General features: G+C 33.7%; 1 protein-coding gene across 1 annotated transcript in view; it reads left to right on the top strand.

Moving 5' to 3' along the window:
* LOC145252871 (dol-P-Man:Man(7)GlcNAc(2)-PP-Dol alpha-1,6-mannosyltransferase-like) overlaps positions 1-19,658 on the top strand; it is a 30,493-nt gene extending 10,835 nt beyond the window's left edge. Inside the window, exons 5-8 of the mRNA XM_080112882.1 lie at positions 1,705-1,874; positions 3,298-3,373; positions 9,882-10,086; positions 19,551-19,658. Coding sequence (XP_079969008.1) covers positions 1,705-1,874; positions 3,298-3,373; positions 9,882-10,086; positions 19,551-19,658 — 559 coding nt within the window. The remainder of the gene's footprint in view (positions 1-1,704; positions 1,875-3,297; positions 3,374-9,881; positions 10,087-19,550) is intronic.
* Positions 19,659-21,239: the final 1,581 nt, after the last annotated feature.

Here is a 21,239-nt window from a genome sequence, read left to right as displayed (position 1 = left end):
TGGTTGAAAAGACATAAGTGAACATGAATGTTGTGGGTTCAATCCTTGGAACGGACTTCATCAACATTACCAAAGAAACATTTTATCTGATAACACAATGCTCCAAAGCATGGCACCTGAAGAAAGCCAAAGAATACAACAACCAACACATTGTGAATGCAACAATACATATGTTATAGGGATTGCCTTGTAATCAATTCTTTGATCCTAGGCAGCTCAAGTTTTGTTAGTTTGATGAAACAGCAGCGATTCGTTTTTTTTTTCCTCTTCTTTATTTGTTGTGGTCGTCCTAAGAACAGCAGTTGTAAAAGTCAGTAAAATATGACATCACATAAGTATCAGAGTTTAACAATGTTTTTGTTTTTTGTTTTAGATGCTTTAATTTTTCTTCTTCAGTATACAGTGTGTGTGTGTGTGTGTGTGTGTGTGTGTGTGTGTGTGTGTGTGTATATATATATATATATATATATATCATACCATTAACTTATCACCCAAAATTGAATGGGATCAGATCTCCAAAGCACAACCACTTTCTGGTAGTCCACACACACAAAAAGATCTCATTACCCTTAGCCTATCTATGTGTCATCACTAGGGCTATGACAACAGCATATTCTTTTCCTTGTTTTGCTTCTCAGATATATATCTATTGATATCTTATATATTTTTATGTACAGTGATGTGGTTCTCGGTTGATTGTGTCTAACTGTGTTGGATATATACTCGAGAATATGCTGTTGTCCTAGCCCTAGTCATTACTGACTTCTTATTTATGATACAATATCTAATGCCTGTAAATGGAATTTTCCCCTACTCTAACCTTCTGTGGAAAAATACCGTTTTTAACATTATTTTTACATACTCGAACATCTAAATATTGCTACAATGTCACCAAGATCAGATCTACTGACAATGCTAAGGTAAAAGATGTGGGTAATGGATTAGACTGTACAGATGTATATGAACTCTTCGGTAAAGGAGGCAGACAATTAACTAGTAGTCTAGTATGTCTGTATTGAAATATATGAAGAAATTTACGTCTAATAGATTCTGCACTATCAGCCAAGCTCCAACCTCTGTCCCATCATTGCAACTTTGTGCCTGTTTTAAAAATACTTTAATAGAATGTACTCTAATGAACTCGTAGCACTTGTGCCCCCTTTAATGTACATACTTCCGACTAACTCAACAAGCAGAAAAATCGCAACCTAAATGCCAGAAAGCCTTCTACTCCAATAGTTTCTTTCTTTGGACTACTAGACTTTGGTATTCCCTCCCTTTTTCCTGCTTTCCTGATTGAACTAACCTGCTGAAGTTTAAATGCAATGTGAATAGACATCTTGCTGCTCAACTTCCCCACAGTCCCCTGTTAAACATGATAGCAAATAGTAGCCCTTTACATTCTAATTGGTAATAGGCCTTGTTTGGGGTGAAAAAGAATTAAAAAAAAAATATCTAAGCAAAATGTATGTAATATAAAATTTCCAAGAAGAAAGTCGGAGGTAACATCGACCGAAACGTTGTGAAAATCACACACAAGATGAGAACAGTAGTCCGATGAATAATAATACGAATAAAATTTCCATTTTTTTTTTTTTTTTTTTTTTTTCAAATGATTGTTTGTTTTTTTTTGTTTGTTGGATATTCATTCTGTTTATTCCACCACATAAACACGTCGTACTGAAAAATTCTTGTCTTTTACAGATGGCGAAACCGAAAAAAATCTTGTAAATATGCCCTCTTGTCGACCTTCATGGTGTTACATCTGCTCGGCAATGTCTTTTTCACATCATGTATGCTCTACCTATCACATAATAATTATCCAGGTGGAAATGCTATACAACGGCTTCATAAGTTGGAACATCGGTCTACAGGTAATAAGTTGGTGATAACTTTGCTTTTGTATATAATACTCATCTGAATTGTTAAAAGAATTCATCATAATTTTTATCCTCCATGTAAAAGTGTGAATCTACAATTTTAGAATGTCTATAATAATTTTGCTCCTCTATATAAAAGTGTTCATAAGTCTTTCATGTTTAAAAAAGGTTTATCATAAGTCTCTCTTATGTTTAAAAAAGGTTTATCATAAGTCTCTCTTATGTTTAAAAAAGGTTTATCATAAGTCTCTCTTATGTTTAAAAAAGGTTTATCATAAGTCTCTCTTATGTTTAAAAAAGGTTTATCATAAGTCTCTCTTATATTTAAAAAAGGTTTATCATAAGTCTCTCTTATGTCTAAAAAAGGTTTATCATAAGTCTCTCATGTAAAAAAAAAAATGATTATCATAACTCTCCCATATAAAAGAAAAAGTTCATAACTTTTCCATATAAAAGAAAAAGTTCATAACTTTTCCATATAAAAGAAAAAGTTCATAACTTTTCCATATAAAAGAAAAAGTTCATAACTTTTCCATATAAAAGAAAAAGTTCATAACTTTTCCATATAAAAGAAAAAGTTCATAACTTTTCCATATAAAAGAAAAAGTTCATAACTTTTCCATATAAAAGAAAAAGTTCATAACTTTTCCATATAAAAGAAAAAGTTCATAACTTTTCCATATAAAAGGAAAAGTTCATAACTTTTCCATATAAAAGGAAAAGTTCATAACTTTTCCATATAAAAGGAAAAGTTCATAACTTTTCCATATAAAAGAAAAAGTTCATAACTTTTCCATATAAAAGAAAAAGTTCATAACTTTTCCTTATAAAAGAAAAAGTTCATAACTTTTCCATATAAAAGAAAAAGTTCATAACTTTTCCATATAAAAGAAAAAGTTCATAACTTTTTCATATAAAAGAAAAAGTTCATAACTTTTCCATATAAAAGAAAAAGTTCATAACTTTTCCATATAAAAGAAAAAGTTCATAACTTTTCCATATAAAAGAAAAAGTTCATAACTTTTCCATATAAAAGGAAAAGTTCATAACTTTTCCATATAAAAGAAAAAGTTCATAACTTTTCCATATAAAAGAAAAAGTTCATAACTTTTCCATATAAAAGAAAAAGTTCATAACTTTTCCATATAAAAGAAAAAGTTCATAACTTTTCCATATAAAAGAAAAAGTTCATAACTTTTCCATATAAAAGAAAAAGTTCATAACTTTTCCATATAAAAGAAAAAGTTCATAACTTTTCCATATAAAAGGATAAAAAAGATTTTATCATAACTCTCATTAATTTTTTATCATAAACCATGTTTTTTTACTTAGCTCTTCATAGAAATGGTCGAATAAGTTGGTGTCAAAAAATAACAATAAATTGTTGTTTGAATGATTTTGGCTTTTCTACTTTCAGATGTTAATGTCCATATTGATGTGCTCTCTGCTCAGACAGGTGTTACACTATTTCTTCAACAGAATCCAAAATGGAGGTAAATTGATTAACTGTTTTTCCTTTATTACAACCTAACTATTTTTTTTTTTGTATATAATTAATAAACACTATTTGCCTTTTTCTTCATAGTTAGAGAACATTGATTAACAATTCTATTTTAGCTTTCTTTTGTGCTCCTTTCTGAACAACTTTCCTACCCATTATTTTACTGATAAACCTATTATCTCTTTTTTTATATCATTTTTCTTTTTCTCATGTTTCTTTTTCTCTTTCTCCCCTACTTCCTTACACTTAGGGAGGCAAGAAAATCAATATTATCACAAGTAAACAGATTATTTTTGTAAACCATTGATGAAAGAAAAACTGTAATCATTCCAACTAATATGGCATTGTGAAGTTCTACCAAAAACTACTGTGTTATCCAGACTCCATTTACCAAATGGCAATGCAGCAGCCCGGTGTTATGCACCTGCCTATAGGACCACCTTCTCGGTAGTTAATCCAATGATTTTAATCTTGGAATATCAGGTGGATGATCTCAGCCTAGGTAAACTGTTACTTATAACATACTTAAGTTGCCAAGCTTATAAAAACCTTGATTCTAGTAAAGCAACTGGCCCTGACGGCATTCCAGTCATAGTGCTCAAAAAGAACTAGCTCTCATACTTACAAAGCTGGTTAAACGTTGTCTTAAAGAGAAATTCTTCCCAACACCTTGGAAAACTTCATCAGTCTGCCCTATAATTAAAAATTCCGGTGATCGATCAGCTCCGTCTCAGTACAGATCAATCAGTCTCCTGTGCGTCATGAGTAAGTTGTTGGAAACTGTGATAAACAGAGAAGTGGTCAACTACCTTGGCAAAAATAACCTGCTCAGTGACATGCAGTATAGTTTCCATTCTGCGAGATCTACAGCTGATCTAACTGTTATATTACACAAGGGTCCATCCTGGGCACAACTCTTTTCCTGATCTACATTAATCATCTTCCAAATCACATCCTTACATCATTTGTAGACATTTATGCTGATGACACTACCATCTATGGTAACACATCTAAGACTGTTAATGACCCTCTCTGATTCTCTCTCCTCTGATCTTGAGCACATGGTACAATGAGGAAAGAAGTGGCTGGTTACTTTTAATGCATCTAAAACCAAGCTTCTATCTTTACATCATCAATGTTCTGATCCCCATTTAGCGTCAATTGAAATGAATGGCTCTCGTCTTGGGGAGGCCTCATGTTTTGACAAGCTTCTGGACTTGACCTTTACTCTTGATCTGAAATGGAACACGTACATCAAATCTGTTGGCAAGGCTGCTGGAAAAATGGTGGGATCCTTCTATGGATTCAGTAGATATCTCACTGCTGATGCAATTCACTATCTATATAAAAGCCAGGTACGTCCAAGGATGGAGTACTGTTGCCACATCTGGGCAGGAGCTGCTAGAAAGGACTTGTCCTTCCTTGATAGAGTTCAAAATAGACTTTGTAGCCTTGTAGAAGATGTCCTTTTCTCTTCCCTGCAACCTCTATCTCACAGAAGAGATGTTGCGAGTTTGTCTCTGCTTTATCGTTATTTTCATGGCAAGTGCTCGACTGAGCTTCAATCTATGGTACCCCCTCGCCGAACTTTCACAAGAAACACTCGTCTAGCTGAAAACACTATAATTCCTCCCACTCTTTATCTGTGTCTAAACCTAAATGTAGATTCCATGAACAAAGCTTCTTTCTTAGAAGTTCACGCCTGTGGAATTGTCTTCTATTTTTCTGCTTTCCAGCTGACTACAATATGGTTGTCTTCAAGTCCAATGTAAACAAGTTCTTGATGAGCCGTTCCACTTAAGTTAACAAATTTACCAAATTTCCATTACTAACGATTACTATATTAACTCTTAACCCTTATCCTCGAGTGGTCTCTGGGCCTTGATAAGTGGTTAGGTTATCCCTATGTAAAAAAGAAAAAAAAAATTAACACTGATGTCCCCAAGGGTTTCATCCTGGGTCCAACCCTGTTCCTAATCTTCATCAATGATCTCCCAAATCACATTCTTAGGTCATTCGTAGACATTTCTGCAGACGACATGACAATCTATGGCGACACTTCAAAGGCCAGCAATGACAAAGCTCTTTCTAATTTTCTCTCTTCTGATCTTGAGAACATGGTGCAACAGGGAAAAAGGTGGTTGATTAATTTTAATGCATTGAAAACCAAGCTTCTCTCTTTTTTCATCATAATCACTCTGATCCCTACCACACCCTAATTGGAATGAAATGATCTAGTCTTGGAGGAGCTCCAAGCTTCTGGGACTGACATTCATTCCTGATCTGAAAATGATTGGATCACTTTACCGCTCCAGTAAGTATCTCACTCCTGATGCAATCCTCTATCTGTATAAAAGCCAAGTGCTCCCTAAAATGGTGTACATCTGGGCAGGAGCTTTTCAGCACGTCCTATCCTGCCTAGATAGATTTCAAAACCGGCTTCGTAAAGGTAATTTCCTTTTTTCTTCCCTGCAACCTCTCTCCTACAGAAGAGACCTCGCCAGCCAGTCTCTGCTCTATCACTATTTTCATGGTAGGTGCTTATCTGAAGTCCAATCTATGGTCCCTATTTGCCAAACTTTCACAGAAAAACACTGTATATGATTTTCCCCACTATCTGTGCCTAAATGTAAATGCAAGTTCCATAAACAAAGTTTCTTTCCCAGAACTGCCCGCCTTTGGAATACTGTTCCACTGGCATGCTTCCCAGCTAAATACAACATGGTAACATTCAAATCTAATGGAAACAAGTTCCTGTTATATCGTCCTCATAAATAATCAAATTCCACCCAATTTACATCATTAAGGGTTACTTCACTAGTACCTTACATTCATTAACCCTTATCCTCAAGTGGCTTTGGGCCTTGATAAGTGGTGACTCTCCCCCTGTTCTCCAAATGTATTCACTCAAAGTTTTCACCTAATTTTTTTTAAATGATTAAAGTTTATCCTCTGCCTTTATATACAACATGCTAAACATTCGTGCCACAAAATAAAATCTGGGTTCTTTTCCAGAATTCCCGTTGTATGAAAAAAAGCAAAAATAAAGAAAACTCATTATGATGTACAGGCTCATAACAAAACGAAATACCATATTCCAAAAATCACATAAATTGATCAAATAATTTTTTTTTTAATAAAAACAATCATTTTTAAGTGATTAACGGGCATTCGTAGGCATTACAACATAAATCTAGTAAATATGCATTATTATTGGGTTATCTCCCTTGTTTCTTGAAACTTTTTCAAATTAGTGGGCAAAACAGTCACTCTGCAGATACAAAATAAAACTACTTGATCAATTTATGTGATTTTTGGGGTATGATATTTTCGTTTTATCACTAGTAAATCATACAGATTTTTCTTTATTTTTGTTTTTTAATATTGAAGGAATGTTAGACAAAAACTAAAATTCTCTACCACTAATAGCAATGGCCAAATACTCTTTATCTGAAAGTACTTCTTTTAAAACTCCTCGGCCTAACGTTCACAGGAAACATGAGTTGGAAAAATTACATTGAGAGCATTGCCAGAACCACTGCGAAAAAGGTAGGTTCTCTCTACCGTGCTAGAAAGCTACTAACGCCCGAAAGTATCCTGTACCTCTATAAGGCCACCATTCGCCCATGTATGGAGTATTGTTGTCATATTTGGGCTGGTGCATCTGCCACTAGTCTCTCACTCCTAGTCAAGGTTTAAAAAAGAGTCGCCAACCTGATAGATCCTGAACTGTCATCTAAGCTTCAGCCTCTGTCCCATCGACGAAATGTAGCATCCCTCTGCCTGTTCTACAAGTACTTTAATGGTGAATGCTCCGACGAACTGCAAGCACTTGTACCCCCTCGACGTAAATACCCCCCGACAAACCCGATAAGCAGCAAAATCCCACCCCTTCACAGTAGAGATCCCTAGATGTAAGAGAGCCTTCTACTCCAGTAGTTTCTTCTCCAGAACCGCTGGACTTTGGAATTCCCTTCCGAGTGCCTGCTTCGCTGACTGTACTGACATGCAGAAGTTCAAATGTAACGTGAACCGACATCTTGCTGCCCAACTCCCCACATAGTACCCCTGTAACTTATGTCCCTGATAGTAGCCCCCTACATCAAAGTGGCAATGTGCTTTGTTTGGGGTGAAAATGTAATTAAAAAAAAAAAAATTGTATTTCAGTTAAATCTTGAGTATTTTTGCACCCTATTCTTCTGCCCTTCGAAGAAATTGTGATTCTTTCAGTCCTTTCTTTGTCAGCCAACTACAATGAAAGGAAGGAGAGAGAGCAAGATCGAAAAGGATAAACGAAGATTTCCTTTCGCTCATACAAAAAATTCTGTGTTATAAAAATAGTTCAGTGATTTGAATAGCAATGTCAGAACTTATGTAAGTGTTAGCTCCTCCAACTTCCATCTCTGATATAAGTAATCAAAAAAAAATTGTTGATTTGATTAAATATGAAATTCGATGAAATTGACTGAAAATGTTTTTTTTTTCTTTTTAACACGGATCAATATTTGATCTAACAAAACATTTTTTTCCCCGCCTTTTGTTCATTAATCTAACGGTCACAAAGATCAGAGAAAAATCATCTTTATTTTAGAAGAATATAGGGTTCTTGTCCAGAATTCCCCTCTATAATTAAAAAAATAAATAAATAAAAATAATCTATATGATGCATGTATCTGTGACTGAATAAAAATGTCATATTCCAAATCTTATGTAAATTAATCAAGTAGTTTTCTTTTTACCTAAGAAAATCAAATTTTATGAATGTGAGTAGAAGTATCTTGTGTCGCCATCTTGAAAAAACAAAAGGAGATAACTTGATAATTCAAACTTTAATATCAGCCTCGTAATGCTTATGATTTCCATTTAATTGCTTAATCATGATTTCTATAAAAATTGATTATTCGTATTTTGGATTATTCGGACTACTATTCTCATCTTGGATATCATGGATAAAGAATTTAGTAAAATTCAGTTTTCTGTGTGTTGAAGGTTCATTCCTCAGTGTGGGCGACACTCAAAATACAATTGTGAATTACTTAGGACTTCTACCCAGTCATGGCTGATGGAATGAGAGCATGTTACCCCTGTGGATTAAATAAAGGTTTTCTGTGCAGATTCCTCAATTTTGACAAGGTACATCTAGAGAAGATCAGAGGTGATATTGACAGAAATATTGTGAAAATAACACTCCAAATGAGAATAGTAGTTCGAAGAATCCAAATAATATGAATACTTGATCAATTTGCATGATTTTTGGAATATTCTTATCGTTTCATCATGTGTATGTGCCTCATAAAGATTCTTCTTTAGTTTTATTTTTTAATATAAGGTAATTCTGGACAACCACTGAATAAATATATATTTTTTTCTTCACCATATTCCCTCTGCTTCACTTTTTGTTATCAAGTAAGATCTTTGACTTACTTGTAGTTTCATCAAATACTTTTGTATGCAAAATCCGATCCCGCATTTTTCTAATTCCTACCCTCTGAGGAGAAGGAAAGTATTTCTTCAAAACTTTGCGGATTAAGAACTATCCACTTATTAAATGTTTCCTTTTCAGATTAAATGTTTTTTTTTAACTCTTTTTCAAAGCGTTTTTTACATGTTTTATTGACTGATTGCTCTTATTATAAGCTCTATCTCCTATTTGGTTTTATCGAGCTTTTACATCTGGTTGAGATTACTTTATAAATATTAATTCTTTAATATTTATAATATACTTTGGTTTTACCATCTTTGATCATTTTGGTAAATTGTAATTTTTATTTTATATATATATATATATATATATATATATTTGTAGTCATCGACATACAGTCCTGTTTCGTTGTATCACAACTCATCAGTGCTGCTAGACTAGCATCTCTCCCTAGCCAAGGATTGAACCTAGAACCGTCGTGTTGACAGTCGGCAGTTCTCCCACTCGACCATGAAGGCGACGCCCGTAAATAACTCGTCAGAATGTCTATTTAAATGGACACCCGCCACCACTTTTATAGTGCTCAAATCGCCTGTTCGTAAACAAACAACGAGCTTCGCATTTTTCAGGCAATTAAGTAGCGGGTGAGATTATTTACGACAGTGCTCTACTCAAAGGCGGGGGGGGGGGGCTTAAAATAAAACGTGTATATATATATATATACACGTTTTATTTTTTATTACCGTATCTTTCTGTTAAGTTACATTATTGTTTCAGCTACCCGGCCGTTTTTTTGGCTGTCTGTAGCTTCCTCAGACTTTTACATAAAGACCAAAAAAAAACGGCTGGGTAGCTGAAACAATAATGTAACTTAACAGAAAGATACAGTAATAAAAAATAAAACGCATATTTGCTCTACAACAGTATTGAGCACTTTCTTCAATTTTTATTAATTACCATTTCTACTAAATATATATATATATATATATATATATATATATATATATATATATATATATATATATATATATATATGTATGTAAACGTTTTTATTTACATATTCATTTTTTTTTCGCAGATACAATAAGACAGAGGACTTACCCCCTGGGGGTGCAGCTATGCAAAGTTTTACCCACTTATTAATTGGTGCTACAAGTGAAGAAGATCGAGAACTCCAGCCTTACCGTGAGACTCACACAATTTTGGAAAATGTTAAAGCTTTTTACAGTTTAAAATTTGATTTAAAAAAATTTCCACCTTTAAAAGTTTCAACAAAGCCAAAAGTATGGATATTAAAAAAAAATAAACGGTGATTTCTGATATTTTTTTGTATACAAAAGAATAAAAAAGATTTTGATAAAAGAAAACATTGTAGTCTTTTTTTAAGAATAGACATTATTTCCTTTATGGCTGCTGTCTGTATTTTGTTACAGCTTGGTTTTATAGGGATGGTGTTTCCAATTATTATTATTATTTTTTTTTTCATTAATTCCAACAAAAACTGAACAGCCATGGTTCTCCCCAGAATGTGCTGCTGGCATCGCGCACAGAAATCACTTTTTCCATAGCTATCAACGTAATAGATGCACTGAGACTAAAGCTGCCCTCAGGACTGCCAGCAACTATTGCAAAAGAGTAATAAAAAATGCAAGAGAGCTATATGCTCAATCTGTTAAATCCAAAGTAGCTGAGCAGCGGCTTGGTTCCCACCAGTTTTGGCAAATAGCAAATAGGATCCTGAACAGAAGTGTGCGTTCTGTCCCAACCATCATCAATGGACCTGAGGTCATTGCGTCAGCATCAGACAAGGCCAAACTATTTGCCAAGAACTTTGCAGCTAATTCTACCCTATGCGATGAAAGCCATCAACTCCCCGTATTTCCTTCTATAATGGACAACACGCTCTGCAACATACAAATATCTGTACGTGATGTCGCCAAGCTAATCAAGAACCTTGATTCCAGTAAAGCAACTGGCCCTGACGGCATTCCAATTATTGTGCTGAAAATGCTTCAACCAGAACTTGCCCCCATACTTACAAAACTCTTTAAGCGTTGCCTTAAAGAGAAGTGCTTTCGAACACCCTGGAAAACCTCATCAGTATGCCCTGTATTTAAGAATTCAGGTGATAAGTCCTCTCTCTCTCAGTACAGACCAATAAGTCTCCTGTGTGTCATGAGTAAGCTGCTGGAATCCATATTAAATAGAGAAATAGTCAACCACTTCAGCAGAAATAACCTTCTTAGTGACATGCAATATGGTTTCTGTTCTGCCAGATCTACAGCAGATGTGCTAACTGTTATATCTCATAGGATTAGCAAATCTCTTGACAAAGGCTTCCTCTCTAGGGCAATTGCTCTTGACATATCAAAGGGCTTCGATAAGGTATGGCATAAGAACCTACTTCACAAGATTTCCAGCTACGGTATAACTGGAAATGTTTTCTCAATTATTAAATCATTTCTCTTCAATAGGCTCATAAGAGTAGTGGTTGATAGGCAGAAATCAGAGGCCATTAATATTAATGCTGGAGTCCCTCAGGGCTCCATCTTGGGCCCAACTCTCTTCCTGATCTACATCGATGATCTCCCAAAACGCATACTTAAATCATTCGTTGACAACTATGCTGATGACACGACCATCTATGGCAACACATCAAAGGTCGTAAATGACAAAATTCTCTCTGATTCTCTCTCCTCTGATCTTGAGTGTGTGGTACAGTGGGGGAGGAGGTGGGTGGTTACTTTTAATGCATCTAAAACCAAGCTCCTATCTTTACATCGTCAACGCTCTGATCCCCATCTGGCATCAATTGAAATGGGTGGCTCTTGTCTAGGGGAAGCTCCATGTTTTGATAAGCTTCTGGGCTTGACCTTTACTCCTGGTCTGAAATGGAACACGTACATCAAGTCAGTTGCCAAAGTCACTGGAAAAATGGTAGTATCCTTCTACTGCTCCAGAAGATATCTATATAAAAACCAAGTATGTCCAAGGATGGAGTACTGCTGCCACATCTGGGCAGGAGCTGCTAAAAACAGCCTATCCTGCCTTGACAGAGTACAAAATAGGCTTCGTGGCCTAGTGGGTGGTGTCCTTTTCTCTTCCCTGCAACTTCTCTCCCACAGGAGAGATGTTGCGAGCCTGTCTTTGTTTTATCGTTACTACCATGGCAGGTGCTCATCTGAACTCCAATCTCTGGTCCTCCCTCACGATAAACACCCGTCTAGCTGAAACCACTGTCAAAAGTTTTCCCCACTCCTTATCTGTGCCAAAATCAAAACGTAGATTCCATGAACAAAGCTTCTTTCTTAGAAGTGCACGCCTGTGGAACTCTGTTCCGGTTGCCTGTCTCCCACCTGACTACAACCTGGATGTCTTTAAGTCCAATGTAAACAAATTCCTGATGACCCCCCCCCCCTTAAGTAAGACACTTTATCAAATCACCAATACTAACGTACTGTACACGCAATAACCCTTATCCTCGAGTGACTTCCGGGCCTTGATAAGTGGTGACTACCTTGTAAAAAAAAAAAATTTCTTAGTGTAAAACTGCTGCAAAATCTAATGGGGGGGGGGGATCAGGTATAATCATATCTTTTTAGATGCTTTTATTCTCTGCACATATGTAGATGTTTTAAACTTTTCTTTATTTAAGTAGATTAATTTCCAGCATCTTCACATGACTCTTCCATTTGGGTCAGTGGATAGCATGAAAAACTGAAGACCCTAAGATTTTAGGTTCGATCCCAACTGATGTTGTTTTTTTGTAAATTTTTATTTTTATCGCTTTTATGACTATAAAATATTTTGAAACGTAAAAGCGCTCATTATTGAACATTGATAGAAAAATCTACTGCAGTTTACAGACTGTGCTGAAATAGATGCCAACAAACTTTGTATTAAACACATAAAAACAAAGCCGTAAATGCTTTTTTTTTTAATTCGACAATTTACGGATCATGCTGAAATAATGATGCTATCATTTAGAAACGCGTTCATAACATGGTAGGGTGGGTCTTTGTTAACTATTCTTTAATTTCACCTTTTCCATTGTTGAGAGAAGTTTTATTTTGTGTGTGATCAGTTATATGCGTGGGTTGATTTAGTTGATAATATTTTTGGAAGGGGGAGGGTAAGGGAGGATTTAAAATTTTTTTTTAAATCATCCAATGTGTGTCTGTTCGGATTTAATCGTATCTTTTTAGACGTCTTTATTGTATGAACATATGTAAATGTTTTAAGCTTTTCTTTGTTTAAGTAAATAAATTTGCAGCATCTTGACATGACTTGGGTCAGTGGATAGTTGAAAAACCAAAGATTCTAAGATTTTAGGTTCAATTTCAATTGATGTCGTTATATTTAGATATATCTTTTATTGCCTTTAAGACTATAAAATATTTTTTAGCATAAAGATAGTTAAAGAAAAAACAAAACAGTTAGAAAAATTAAAAGTTAAAGATAAACTTCTGCAGTTTACAGAACATGGTGAAATAAACACCCACCAAGTTTGTATAAAACAAATAAAAACAAAGCCATAAATGCAGAATTTTTTTTTTTTTGGGGGGGGAGGGGGTATTTTTAACAAATCATCCAATGTGCATTTGTTTCTGTTTAAAAAAAAAAAAAAAAAAAAAAATTAAAATAATTAAGAGGCACTCTACTGCTATCCCTTAAAAACAATGCAGATTCTTCTTTTTAGGACGATTACATTTTTGTGTTTTCTTTCTGTTTAGTACTTCTGCAGTTTATGAACCATGCTATTTTTTAGGTAGGATTTTCGAGTTAAATTCAATTTTTACCGTATCTTTCATTTATTAAATTGTTACATTAAAGTACAGAATAGTTAAGAGTCCTCCCCACTCCCCATAATCTAATGTGGAGAGGGGGGGGGTGTAGAACTGTCACAGAATTTACAAGTGCTCAATAGTGATAACTTTCTTGTTTTTTTTTTCTTTTTTACCGTTCTTCATATTACATATTAGACTTTTTAAGAAAAGAAAAAGATAATTTGTAAATCTCGATAAGAAAATGAAAATCACAAAATATGAACTCGACACCAATCATACAACAGGAATAGCATTAATTGCTTAACATTGTTCCTTCTCTGTATAAATGACCTTCCAGAGAATATTATTCAGAAAAATTAACATTTATGCTGATGACACCACCTTCTCACCCACCTTCCTTGGATCAATTGAAATATGCAGCGGATCTAGAAGTTGACCTGGATTCACTTATCGATTGGTGTAATATATGGCACAACCATGTTGACCCATCAGTTCTTGTTAGATTCACCAAAATAAAGCAATGTTGAGCCTAGTCAGTATCAGATGGGTGACCATTTGGGATTACCAGGTGCTGTATGTAGGAGGATGTCAAAACTTCCCTGTAAGAATTGCAAAAAAACTAACCTCATCTTCTTTCCTGACTGGAATATGCATGTGACCGAGGATCACTTGTAAATTTAATATTCCCTTGATAATCCATCCTTGAGAGGAAACCAGTTGAACCTAAAGTGAATGCCACTGGCATGCACGGATTGAGGTAAGAAATGGCTTGTTTTGTTTAATCCTGTTAGGACTCAACTATTGTCTTTCAGTCGTAGGCGTGTCTCTTTTCTTCTTGAGATTCTTATGGGTGACTCTACTCTCAATGAGAAATCGACTCTAAAATTTCTTGGTCTTTTTTTCTCATCAAATCATTCTTGGAGTTCATATATTAAATCCATTGCTCCTTCTACTTCTCGTAAAACCTATTCTCTCTATCGTTCTAAACACTTTCTCGCACCAAAGGCTATTCTTTATCTCTACAAATCTACTCTCAAACTATGTACGGAGTATTGCTGTCCTATTTGGGCTAGTGAATCTGTCCCATTTGAAGATTCTTAATAAATTGCAGAAACGTATCTGTAGTTTGATTGCCTCCTCCCCCTCTCTCTCTCTCACAGACCTGATGTTGCTAGTCTCAGTATTTATTAAAAAGACTATTATGGTGTGTGTTCTTCAGAATAGACTGATCTAGTACCGGCTTCCTTTGTTCCAGCTCATTTGACTCGTTGGTCCAGTGGTCTTCATCAATTCGCTGTTTTAATACCCCATTGTAATGCAGCTTCTTATTCGAGTAACTTCCTTCCAAGAACTGCAAGGTTGTGGAACTTTCTTCCTGCTGACTGTTTTCCTCCTACCTACCATGGTTTTTTTCTAAACTAAGGGCAATAGGCATCTCTTGTCTTTGTAGTAACCATCTTTTCATTCGTGTTATATTGGCTTCATGCTTTTTCTTGAGCGATTTCCAATAATAAAAAAAAATGTTTGTTTTGTTTAATCAGTGCGTTCTCGGTTTGAGATGCATGTCACTGTCTTGCAATGTCCTGGATTTTGAATAACATTTTATAAATTTCAAGAAGTAATTATGACAAGTGTTAAAATTATGACAAGTGTTAAAATCTGTTCAATCCTCATTGGATGATAACAACGACAACAAAAATTATACATTTGTTTATTTTCATTGTTTGAACAAACATTAGAATAAAAATGTTCGATTAAAAAAAATGGTTGGAATTGAACATTTGTGTAATTAGTTCATTAAAAAAAAATGTTTTACACAAAATATTTAAAAAAAAATTTTTGACTAAAATTTTGCTATGGTGAATTTTGTTTAAATGTCAAACGTATTTATTTACATTATTTACATATTTTGGACTGTTGTCTCCATTTTTGGTTGCTTTTTTTGTTTTTGTTTACAATGATTTGGTTGTTGTTATTTTCAGCCTTCTTCAGGTTCTTGTCGTCTGAGAATAAGCACATATATCAAGTTACAATGAGCTTTTAAGTAGGTTGATCCACAAATGAATACAATATTGAGTCCGTGTATAGATTGGTCATCTTTTAAGCCAATGCATTTCAGATGGAAAAATTATTACGTACTTACGTATCATATCCAAATTATGGTACTTGTGCACTTTTGCCATCGTGCTGAAATAATAACGCTATTATTTTGAAAGCCATTCTTAACATAGGGAGGATGTTTTGTAACTATTCTGCGCTTCCACCTAACAATTTAATAATAATAAAAAAAAGATATTGTGAAACTTCAATTTAACTCAAAAAACTATTTAAAAATAAATTTTGTTTTTTACAATTCTAAATTTTTGAGATGAGATTTGACTGTTTGTATTATTTTGATTAATCGGACAATTATTCGCATCTCGGGTGTTATTAGCACAACGTTTCGGTGTTGAATACGTTTCCTTTTCTCTACTAAGGAAAAGAGGGGTTAGCTCTGCAACCTCTGCATTGCAAGAATTCGACAGTGGGTTTGATGGTGTTTCCGTAGATCAAAGAAAATTCAATCTTCAGGGGTCATTAAGATTTTTATTAAAAAAATTTATTTTTATTTTTTTTTGTATTTTTTGCAAAAAATCATCCACAATTACGTTCTAGTTAAAAAATAGTGAACCCTTAGCGTAAGTCAATTTAAGTCAAGGGTTATCTCCCTTGTTTTAAGATATGTTAAAACTCAATAATTCAGTAAATTTTATTTTTACTTGTAATTATTTTTCTACTGGATCATTTTCTGTCGTTTTTTGAAATTTATACTAATTTTAACATGACGCATAAGTACGTAATAATGTTTCCACCTGAAATGATTTGGTTTAAAAGATCACCAATCTACACAAGCACTCAATATTGGAACGATTAATTAAGAAAGAGAAAATGACCCTAGAAATAGACCAGGTAATTATAATTATACAACACATAAAATACAAGTATAGTTATAAAAAAAAGTCACATATTTTTCAAATTCATTAACATGTACACAAACAAGCAAGCCATGTTTCAAGATTATATCTCAAAAAGCTATCACATTTTTTTACAAAAATCGGCCCCCAAGCTGGGGGGGGGGGGACAACTACTAAAAAAAAAAAATAGCTAGTCATGTGACACGTCTACCATTAAGTCCTCGAACTGAAATTTCTCTTCCCATCTCAAACCAAATGGCTTGTGGGAGCCGATCATTTTTAGATAAACGAATTCTACAATGAAACACTGGTCAATCACCCAGTTAAAAACGAGGATGTAAATATGTTTTGCTCCCAGCAGGTCACTGGAACAGAAAAGGAGCGAAAGAATTATTATGAGCTTATTTACATACAATGTTATGGATATAATCTCACATTGACAAAAGAAAGGAAACATATACACAAAATTTTTATACTGCTTCATCCTTTTTCTTCATTTCCAAAGAAAAACAAATTTAACTTTTCAAAGTTATAAATATCAAATGAACAATTCATTCATGCAAAATAAGGTTAATGTCTCATAACCTTATACATATATATATATATATATATATATATATATATATATATATATATACACGGCATAACACACTGGTTCCCGTTAGATTACTGAAGTTAAGCAACGTTGAGCCTGGTCAGTACTAAAATGGGTGACCATTTGGGAATTCATGGTGCTGTAGGTGCTCTCCGCTTATCTCAACATTGTTTCCAGTTGTCCTGGACTTCTCTTTGTCACTAGACTTAAGTAGTGCTGATTCAAAAGCGGTATGGATGGAGATTACGCAACTCTTACCTCATAATTACATGTGCAGCTACCCTTACAGGGGCTATCCATTGTCTTTTGAGACTGAACAGAGGTGATGGGACGATTCCGAAATTTTTACCGATTCTGATACAATTAATGATTTTTTTCTTTTCTAAATTCCTGATTCTGATTCTTTTTAAATTTCTTAATATACAGTTGTTTTTTGGGGGGATGGAGGGGCTGGATTACTGCGAAAATCCATGTAATATGTCCGTAGGCTTTCACGTGTAGATCTATAGATTTTTTTGTTTTACTGATAGTTTAAAATCAATAAATATCTATCATTTCATCATTAATACGAGCTGTGGAAAATTAAGTTTTAAATAAAAACGGACAAAAATACGACAAACAATCGTTGTTTTTTTTTTTTTTTTGGCAAAAATAGATACAGAATTTGCTGATGAATTCGAAGTGTTAACGCAGTTCTTTAAATAGTTTTAAAAATCATCTTAATTTTTTATCATGAGTTACTCCTCTTTGTTTTTCATATGAGTTGCCTCCTTTGAATTGTTGTTTGTATTGGTTAAATTTCGCGTGTTTAATAATAATAACAGTATATATATATATACACGTGGGTGTGTGTGTGTGTTTTGTTTTCCATTAACTTGTCTTCATCCCTTTCATTTCACAAATATTCTTTTTATTATGAAATGTCAACATGGGTCATGGTGAACAAAAATGAAAGGCTAGATCTCGTTCATACTAGTGTTAACTGTTACACTGTTACAGTAATTAATTGAAATCAGAAAAATCAGAACTTCTCAGGGTATCGGAATCAGAAAAATTTGTGCCTATTTTCTGATGTCCAAAACGATTCTTTTGTTTGTTTTTGTATAAAACAAAAAAATTCTCAATTGTTGTTACTAATGATAAAATGATAAATATTCATTGATTTTAAACTATCAATAAAGCTAAAATCTGTGTACGATCCCCCCTCCCAACCCCCTCCAAGTGTATTTTTATGTTTGTGAAAATATATGCACATATGACATGGGGTTTTATGGTAATCCAAAAAAACAAAAAACAAAAAAAAAAAACTGCACATTCAGAGATTTTCAAAAAATTGGAATCAGTAATTTTATCGGAATCGAGAACATAATCAATAATTGTATCAGAATCAGGAAGAATATTGGAATCATCCCATTGCTAATTTATACTAGGGACCATGTTACAAAAGGAAAAAAAGTTAAATATTATTTCTTAAGTTCATAAGTCTACCAAAAGTATTCTAGGTTGTCCTACTCGACACATGGCCTAGTGATTATTAGTTAAGACATATTTTAAAATAAATTCGACCTAGAGAGGATTAGTTCAATCCTGAGTGAAGGATCTTTAAAAAATTAACTGGCGCCTGCAATATGTAAAATCCCCTAAAAATGCGTGTTTTACACCTTTTTCAAAACTCTTTTTGACGATTATCATAGATTACAGGGTTATCATATTAACAGGAAAATTAAAAAAAAAATAAATAAATAAATAACTTTTAAGAAGGGTGTTTCTAGTTATAACGTTTTACTTCATTGCTACCTGACTTACTGCCCATTTCTTTACTGACGTGACACGTGATTAGAACCCCTTCTTAAAAATCATTAACTTTACTTTTTTTCCAAATTTTTTTCTGCTAATATGCTAGTTAAGTCAGTAATCTATGATAATCGTCAGAAAAACTTAAAAAAGGAAAAAAAAAAAAGGGGGGGGGAAAAATCGCATTTTTAGGGAGTGGGCACTCTCATACAGGTAAAATGCATTGAATAAGAGCAGTCTATCACCCCAGTGACTGAAATAAAGTTGGTAATCATTAAAGATTGCGTCTGTTAAACTTACGGATGTCGGGTTTTATGTAAAAACAAAAATAAATGAAATTGAAACAAAATAAAAACTAAAATATTTTTATACTTTAATTAAATTTTTAAAGAACTATGACAGACTTAAATTAAAAATAAAATTGTTTTGTAACTAATTACACAATACTTTGCTTTATACATGCTCAGTTTTTTTTTTATGAGAGCGCTGGTTTTGTATTTCGTATTTCGTTTAACTTGGTTTTCGTTTTTGCATAAAATCCGACATCATGTGACTATCATGTTTGACAGACGTGATCTTTAAATATTACCATAAAGTTTTCTGTTTGGAATTCCCAGAAAGTAAGTGACTATGCCAAAAAGCACCGGAAGAACTACAGAGAACACAATGGTCGACACGCTGTTAACAAATCATCAACCAAAAATGGAGACAAGTCTGAAACATAAACAGTGTAAATAGCAATAACAGCTCATCTCAGAAATATCGTCAAATACTAAGCGTTTTTGTTTGTGTCTGCAAATACGTGTGGTGTAGGTAGGCGTGCAATTGTTCACATTTGCCCTCTTGCGTGTCAAGGGGATTTAGAGACCGTGAAAGCATTTCTTTCTACCACAAATCACGGTAGCAATAATACAAAGTGAAAACCGTCCTATCAGTGTTTTTGAGATGAGGATTGATAATTTGTATCATTTGGATTAGTCGGACTACCATTCTCATCTTGGTTGCTATATTCGCAATATTTCAGCAGATGTAATCTCCGACTTCCTTGAAGCGCATCTTTTCTTATTCAGAAATCTTTGTCCAACTTGGGAATCTTTATGCAGAACTCGGGAACATATATGGAATTTTGAACTAATTTATTTAATCCACGGGATGTAGATTGTTCTCATCCCGTTAGCCATAATCGGACTGAAGAGTTCAGTTTGTAATTCTATATAGGTTCCAAAGTTTAACTAGAAAGTAATGTTGAATGTTGAACCTGAATAGTGAATTGGAAAAAATCAGAAGTTTAGGTGTATTGGTATCAGAATCGAAATCTGAAAATTTTATGCTTAATTTCCGATTCCAAAAACGATTCTTTTAACTTTTTTAAAACTTAATTTTCCATTGGCGGTATGAATAATAAAATGATAAATATTTATTGCATTTTGAACTTACCAATAAAAATAAAATCTAAGGATTACTCACTCACAAGTGTATTTTTTTTTTGTATTTGCGAAAATATATGCAGATATTACATGGGTTTTACGGTAATCCTAACATAAAAAAAACTCCTAACAAAACAAACAAATAAACAAACAAACAAACAAACAAACAAAAAACACTTATAGCTAAAAATTCAGAGATTAAAAAAAAAAAATCAGGATCAGTAATTATATTGAAATTGGGAATTTAGAACAGAATCAGTAATTATATCGGAATCGGGATGGAAAAAAATATTGGAATCATTCCATTGCTACTAGAAGGTGGTCAAGTTCGAAAAGATTCACCTGAAAAAAACCCCAAAAAACTTGGAGGTTACATCGGACGAAACGTTGTGGCTATAATAACCAAGATAACCATGGTAGTTTGAATAATACAAATTTAGTCATAAAAAAAGAAAGTTATTTTTGTGAAGAAGATATTTGTGCAATCTCAGTGTGGGCTAAAAACTCTGCATGTGCTTGCTGCTTGGTATAAAACTTGGGAGGATAATGTCCTGTGTCTTTCTTCAAAGTCTAACGATTTGTACAACGTTATGTCGACAGATTTATTCCTGTCATCAGGTTTTGTTTTCATTACTGTTCTCCTGTTACTCAGGAAGTGGAATTATGGGGATTTTTTTTTTTCGTTGGAAGTTCTGACTGCTTTATATTTCTCATCATTGTTCATTTTTTGCAAAGTACAGAGGTCACACGCGTATAGCAAATTAAAAAAAAACAAAACAACTCAAACATTTAAAAAAATGTTTTCTTATTGTTCATCTTTAACAGAATGCAAATTTGTATATATTTGCTGGACGTCATTTTTATGCTCGATCTTTACCA

Source organism: Euprymna scolopes, chromosome 29, assembly GCF_053919585.1.
Source record: "Euprymna scolopes isolate OS-2025 chromosome 29, ASM5391958v1, whole genome shotgun sequence".
NCBI lineage: Eukaryota > Metazoa > Mollusca > Cephalopoda > Sepiida > Sepiolidae > Euprymna > Euprymna scolopes.
This window is presented reverse-complemented; position numbering and strand designations above follow the sequence as displayed.